The 7267-nt window shown below is 43.0% G+C and overlaps 1 protein-coding gene across 16 annotated transcripts; it reads left to right on the top strand.

Annotated features, from left to right (window-relative positions):
* The first annotated feature begins 518 nt into the window (after positions 1–518).
* LOC125551962 lies at positions 519–3568 on the top strand. 16 transcript variants are annotated; one of them, XR_007303340.1, is made up of 4 exons: positions 537–1254; positions 1477–1584; positions 1874–1999; positions 3076–3568. XR_007303340.1 is itself a non-coding variant. In XM_048715387.1 (3 exons), exons 1-3 carry the CDS (start codon positions 985–987, stop codon positions 1952–1954), a joined length of 459 nt encoding a protein of 152 aa, XP_048571344.1. In that variant the 5' UTR covers positions 536–984; the 3' UTR covers positions 1955–3568. The 16 variants fall into 16 exon arrangements, 3 of the variants coding, with proteins under 3 accessions (XP_048571344.1, XP_048571343.1, XP_048571345.1); XR_007303337.1 differs by having other exon boundaries at positions 538–1254; positions 1420–1584; positions 1825–1999; XR_007303336.1 differs by having other exon boundaries at positions 538–1254; positions 1420–1584; positions 1820–1999.
* Positions 3569–7267: the final 3699 nt, after the last annotated feature.

The following is a 7267-nucleotide window of genomic DNA, read 5'->3' as shown; positions in this document are numbered from 1 at the left end:
CAACAAGGGAAGAGTGTGTCTACGTAACCTCGTAGAACATAAGCGGAAGCGTTTGACAATGCGGTTGATATTGTCAAACTTCTTCTAGCTCCGATCGATCAAGTACCGAACGTACGGTACATCCGAGTTCTGCACACATTCAGTTCGGTGACGTCCCTCGCCTTCTTGATCCAACAAGGTGTCGAGATAGTAGATGAGTTCCGTCAGCACGACGGCGTGGTGACGATGATGGTGTAGTGATCCTCGCAGGGTTTCGCCTAAGCACTGCGAAAATATGAGTGTAAACTGTGGAGGGGGCGCCGCACACTGCTAACAATTGTTGTTGTGTGTCTAGGTGCCCCCTCCCCACATATATCTTTCCCTAATAATAAAGCACGAATTGACTTTGTCGGATTCACCGTCACAATATGTTTTTTTCCGTGAATTTACACTTTCAGTTCGAATTTAAAACATATACCCGGGGTGGTACTAATTCGGGTGCCCGTGGCATTGAAAAAACGTTTCGTTTAAGAAAAAAACCTACATCTGTATGTATTCAACCCGCGATTCATCTGTTTCATCTTATCCAGACTCCCCCTCCTCGTGGCGCTCCGCTCCGCTCCGCCCCGCCCCGCCCACCTCTTGCTACGCCCCTTGCGCCGCCGGGTGCCTCCTGCCCCGCTCGGCCCCTCACCACGCGCCGCCGGCCTTCTCCTGCCTCTCAATCCCATCTCCTCCTTACCCGCGGCTTTCTTCGCCGTTCACCGCTCCCCTCCATCTACTGGTCGCGACCTCGTGGGAGGCAGATGATGGGAGGGTGCGGCGCTGGCGTCCGGCTCCAGGAGCTCGAGAGGGCCGATCTGCGCGTCGGCGACCTCGCGGGAGGCATGGCATGGCGTGCTGCGCTCGAGACGAGCGGGCTCGAGTAAGGGGATTGGAGGGTGGCGCCGGCGGGATCGCGGACGGGGATGGAGTGGGCGGGTGCCGGCAAGATCGAGGCCGGGGATGGAGAGGGCGGTCGGCGAGCTGGCGGCTGAGGATGGAAGAGACGGCGCTAATTCGCTACTACTCGCACCGCACCACGTCCCTAGCTTCCTCCTCTCTGATCGAACTGAGTCTGTTTTACAAAGGGATCCGGCGACTAGAGGGGGAGCTGCCACCGGTGACGCTGCCGGAGAAGCTGGCGAGGTTCCTCCAGAAGTGCGCCGAAGGAGTTCCAGGACGAGCCCCGGTATAGCGGAGACCGGTGGTACCTTGGTGGCTGGGTTCCAGATGGTGAGCTGCCTGCTGCTACTACCATATTATAGTACTGGCTGACTACGTGAGGGTTTCAGTTTATCTATAAATGGCACAAGCTGTTCATTCAGCCGGTACTATAATTTGCTGCTTCTACCAAATCACAAGATCAGTTTATCCATGCTCATGGAATTTCGTGTGTAGGGCTACGATTACAAACTCCATTGATTATTCACGCTCTGGTCGATGCTCTGTTGGCAGCCCACTGACCAGGCAACTCTATCGTTGAGGACCGTGTGGACCGCAGGAGGATCCCTGATGCTTTGTTGCTCCTGTGACCTTCAATTTGTTGTGTGGCTGTCTACAAACGTACAGTAGCTTCATTCAAATTCTTTTTAGAAATTGCTAGACGAATTTCTTTGTAGAGCTGAGAGAAAAGATGCATAGACAATAGAATTATGTTTAGGTTTGCAATAATTCGTTCTATTTGCTTGCAAACAAATTGCACAAGCCGTTCATTTGTTGGATGACGTTTGCATGTATTTCTAGCAAGTTATAAAAACTGATGGAAGATGCTTTGTGTATTCTTTTGTGTGTCTATCAGAACAGGCATGGTGGGAGGGCGATGCTCTGTTGACTGCTTTTCTTAATATTACAGAGGGAGGATCGAAGTGGAGATTGGTACTTTCCCTTTCAGCGGCCAAACAAAAGCAACACTTTTTCATGTGATTTTAGATGAAACGACCAGAGTGTGTAAAATCTGGATCGCTACAAACAGGTCAAGGTTAGTTATGTTTCTCCTTCTGATATTCTCTAGATAATGCTATCAAGCAAGATCACCTTAGGACAATATAATCTACTATTTACTTTCTTTGTGTTTCAGTATGTTCAAACTATTTACATGTGTGCAAATGGGCATAGTTTGATTATGCGACTTAGTGTCTTACTTGTTCTGCCTAACTGTTGGATCCTAGCTCTTATGTTATCTACCTATAGCCAGTGCATGCCAAAAAATAAAATAAAACCTATGGCCAGTGATATGTTTATGGCTGGATGTCTACTGCTTCTGTCAATGCCATAGTAGATTCAATCGAAACTGATATATCTAAACAACAATTGTTTCATTTCGATCACATAACATTATTTTTGCTGAAAAATCACAACGTTTTATTCAAGTTTGTGGGTGTTTTCCCTAATCTGTTTGCAACTTGGCATGAGAGTCCGTTTATGCATGTAGTTATTTTGGTCCAGAAATCGACCATGGATGATGCTCCTTATTTTGAAGAGACTAAGTTCTTCTGAGCCTCCGATAAAATAAACAAAGAGGGCTTTAATGAGATGATGCTTCTTGTTTAATGTTGTTAGATCTCCTAAAATAATTTGAAGGCGTGGGGCTTGCTGGTCAAGTAGGTTGCGCCGCTCCATCAGGATGTCCTCCCCCACTGTAGTGTTAACTGATTAATCATGCACATCCATTAAAGCAAAGATTCAGAAAAATGTTTAGTACACTAATTAATCAATCAGTAAAGGACAAATTGTTTAATCCTACTATTTAGACACTCCATCCATCCAATCTAGTGAGTTTAAATTGATTAATCCTGCACATTCTTAAATTATGAAGAGTAAAAAAAAGATTTTGGTGTTGGAGGAGCAGCGAGCAAGTGTAGTTTGCAAACCAAATGCAGTTTCTATAGTGAACACTGATTTGCGACCTCAGCTCAGCCATATTGAACGGATTTATTGCTCTGTGAAATAGGAGTTAGCCCATATAGAAATGCCACTCCAATATTGGAGGAAGTGTTGATTGAGCTGAGAAATTTACTTGACGATGAAAGGAACGATTTGCTTCAAAATTTACAGAATAACTTCTCCAAGCTCTCAGAAGAGAAGCAATAATGTGACTCCCAGGTGCCTCTCTGAGAGAAAAGCTGGAGATGCTTTGCCAGTGGCAAAAAAGGGAAGTAATTGCTACGGACGCCAGCCAGGTGTTCATGCTATTTGATTAATGTTTTCTGCTCTTAATAATGCTTCCATTTTTCTTCTTTTAGAACCCTTCTTTTGTACTCTTACAAATAGCAGGTGAAAGGAGAAGGATGAAGAAGTCAAGCTATTGGAGAGATCAATTGAGGAGCTCAAAAGAACTTTAGTGTTCTCAAAAGTAGCTTTATTCAGTTTGAGTGAATTTTGTGTAGGTGTTGTAGCTATTCATTTTGCCATGCATTCTGAATGTTAGTACACACCCATGTTGGTACAGAACTCCTATTGTTATGCCTGTTATGACAACAACTTTCCCCGATTTTTGTGCATAAACATACATATGTGGACTAAATTCTTTTGTTACTTGCTCAGCCAATACATATGTATGCTTTTTTTGCGGGTGAATACATATCTATGCTAATATAGTTATTGGTGTTATGATATTGGTTGAGTCAATTATATACCATTTACAATATTCAAATAGGCTTTGAGTTTGGTATATGCAAAATGTTTACAACCTATTAACGTTGAAGTGATAACTGATAAAAAATTATGCATCAGTGCATTCATCCATCTATGGTAACTATGCAAGCATGCATGACTAACATTTGTTTTTCAAATTTTCAATCATTTTTCTCAAGAATTGTCCTTATCTCGGATGAGATATATTGATGCATTCCTATATTTTCATATACTTCTAATCCCTGAAAACACAAGACAAATCCTAAAAGAAGTTACTTTTTGTAATTAAAATTGCTAGCAATGACCTTTTTGTTTTACGCTATTAAATATCTTATGATCTAAACATCATGCACCTGCCTGGAAACACATATTAGCATTGACCAGTGAATTTTCACTAAGAAAAGAGAGCCTGATTCTTGGGAATATTTTTCTCCCGTTGCAACGCACGGGCCCTTTTGCTAGTGTATATATATATAGGTGGGAGGGGAGGAGAGGCAACGAGGGGCGCCCCAAGTAGGATCCGAATCCTACTTGGGGTTTCCTCGAGTGGCGCCCCTTCCTTATTTCATCGAAGAAGAAAGGGAAGGGGAAGGGAGAAAGGAAGGGGGGCCAAACCCCCCCTTTTCCTTCTCCAATTCGGCCACATGCCATAGGGGGTGGCGCCACCCCTTTGTGGGCTGGTGTGCTCCCCTCTCATGGCCCATATGGCCCATATATTCCCCCTGGAGGTTCTGGTAACCCCTCCGGTACTCCGATAAATACCCGATACACTCCGGAACACTTTCGGTGTCCGAATATTATCGTCCTATATATAAATCTTTACCTCTCAACCATTTCCAGACTCCTCGTCATGTCCTTGATCTCATCTGGGACTCCGAACAATATTCGGTCACCAAATCACATAACTCATATAATACAATATCGTCTTCGAATACGTTAAGCGTGCGCATCCTACGGGTTTGAGAACTATGTAGACATGACCGAGAAACTTCTTCGGTCAATAACCAATAGCAGAACCTGGATGCTCATATTGGCTCCTACATATTCTACGAAGATCTTTATCGGTCGAACCGTTATGACGACATACGTTATTCCCTTTGTCTATCGGTATGTTACTTGCCCGAGATTTGATCGTTGGTATCTTCATACCTAGTTTAATCTCGTTACCGGAAAGTCTTTTTACTCATTCCGTAATACATCACCTCATGACTAACTCCTTAGTTGTTTGCTTGCAAGCTTATGGTGTGTATTACTGAGAGGGCCCAGAGATAATTCTCCGATACTCGGAGTGACAAATCCTAATCTCGATCTATGCCAACTCAACAAACACCTTCGGAGATACATGTAGAGCATCTTTATAATCATCCAGTTATGTTGTTATGTTGTGATGTTTGATAGCACACAAGGTATTCCTCCGGTATCTAGGAGTTGCATAATCTCATAGTCGGAGGAATATGTATTTGACATGAAGAAAGCAATAGCAATAAAACTGAATGATCATTATGCTAAGCTAACGGATGGGTCTTGTCCATCACATCGTTCTCCTAATGATGTGATCCCATTATCAAATGACAACACATGTCCATGGTTAGGAAACCTTCACCATCTTTGATAAACGAGCTAGTCTAGTAGAGACTCACTGGGGATATGGTATTTGTTTATGTATTCACACATGTATTTAAGTTTCCGGTCAATACAATTCTAGCATGAATAATAAACCTTTATCATGATTTAGGAAATATAATAATAATCATTTTATTATTGCCTCTATGGCATATTTCCATCAATACTGTCGGATTTCGGGTTCCGGTCGCGAGGCTTGGCCCCTCGCGAGGGTCTTGGGTGTTTGCTGGTGAAGATGGGCCGTACAGGGCCGCTGGAGGAGCCACGTTGCGGGCCGCAGGCAGGCAAGTCTGGGGACCCCCGTTCCCAGAATGTCGACAAATACCATGCGGTTATAGCAATGAGCTCCTATGCGTTCTAAGGGCCTAATATAGATAGTTCTTGATATGTCATGCGGAGTAAAAATTCAAAAACTGCCTCTCCCGCATGATCAACAACACAAGCATTTTTAACCGCTTCTTACATACCCAACTTATCCCACACCTCTGTAGCCTTTTGGCACAGAAACAACACATATTTTGTATCATCTGGCCCATTCGAGCATGATGGGCAAATGGACGAATTTTTCATGTGTCTATTGGCGAGCGTAACACGGCATGGGAGGCTCCCATGTAACATACGCCAGATAAAGATTTTTACCTTCGCTGGACAAGCTAGTTTCCATATCTTACCCCAAATAGGATTGACCTTACTCTGCCCATACCGTTTGTGTATCCCAATTTTCTCCCGTGTTGTTTATTCCATTCCTCCAAATAAGTTGATTGAACAGTGAACAACTCATTTTTTTGCAGCTCCCAGCAATGAAATCTGGCATATTATGCATAGGGAGAGGGATCATCGGGACTCGCTGGGCATCAATTTGCCACAATGTGTGTCTCACCAAATCTTCATCCCAAACATTCATGACTGGATCAATAAAATCAACAACTTTTGATAGAAGATGCCCTCGTCTAGGGGTAATAATTTTTCTATTTGCACTACTCGGGATCCATGCATCTCCCCATATATCAATATTTTTCCCATTTCTAACTCGCCATATATAACCATTTCTAAGAGAGTCTACTCTTGCCATAATGCTTTGCCAAGTAAAAGTGGAGCCCTTCTTTAAAGTTGCATTCATCAAATCACTCTCTAGGAAGTACTTGGCTCATAAGATTGTGGCACATAGGGAATCAACATGATCAATGAGATGACAAGCTTGTTTGGCTAACAAAGCCAGATTAAATAGTGTATGTCCCGAAAACCCATTCCTCCTTGGTCTTTCAGAACACACATCTTCCATCACGCCATCCAATGCATCCTTTTCTGGTTGTCCTCGTCATCCCACCAAAAATGCAACATCATGTTTAATGATTCCTTTACAATTTTTTTAGGAATTTTAAAGACGGACATGACATAAGTTAAAATAGCTTGAACAACATATTTGAGCAAAAATTCCTTTCCTCCAGTAGATAACCATTTTTATTTCCATCCACTAATTTTCATAATAATCCGATCAATCAGGAACTGAAAACATGTCCATACCCACATTGGCAGGTAAACCCAAATATTTGTCATTGAGTGCTTCAGTCATAATTCTCAAAATAGCACAAATTTACACCTTGTTTTCCACTTTTATATCGGGGCTAAAGAATATGCTAGATTTTTTTACACTCACCATTTTCCCCGAGGCGGCACAATAAGAACCCGGAACTAATCTCAAAGCCTCCACATTCATGGCATTTGCTCGCATAAGGATCAAAGAATCATAGGCAAAGAGGAGATTGGAATCGGAAGGGCCTTCTCTGTTAACCTTAATACCGGAAATATTGCCCATCTCATTCGCGTTTGCTAAGAGGGCAGTTAAGCCCTCTATACATAACATGAACAAATAAGGAGATAGAGGATCCTGCTGCCTCAGTCTTCTAGTGGTTTTAAAACTCTCATATATTCCACACAATATAACGGACCCGATACTCCACAGAGGAAGCACATTGCATAATTAGGTTCA

The sequence above is a fragment of the Triticum urartu genome, chromosome 4 (genome assembly GCF_003073215.2).
Source record: "Triticum urartu cultivar G1812 chromosome 4, Tu2.1, whole genome shotgun sequence".
Lineage (NCBI taxonomy): Eukaryota > Viridiplantae > Streptophyta > Magnoliopsida > Poales > Poaceae > Triticum > Triticum urartu.
This window is presented reverse-complemented; position numbering and strand designations above follow the sequence as displayed.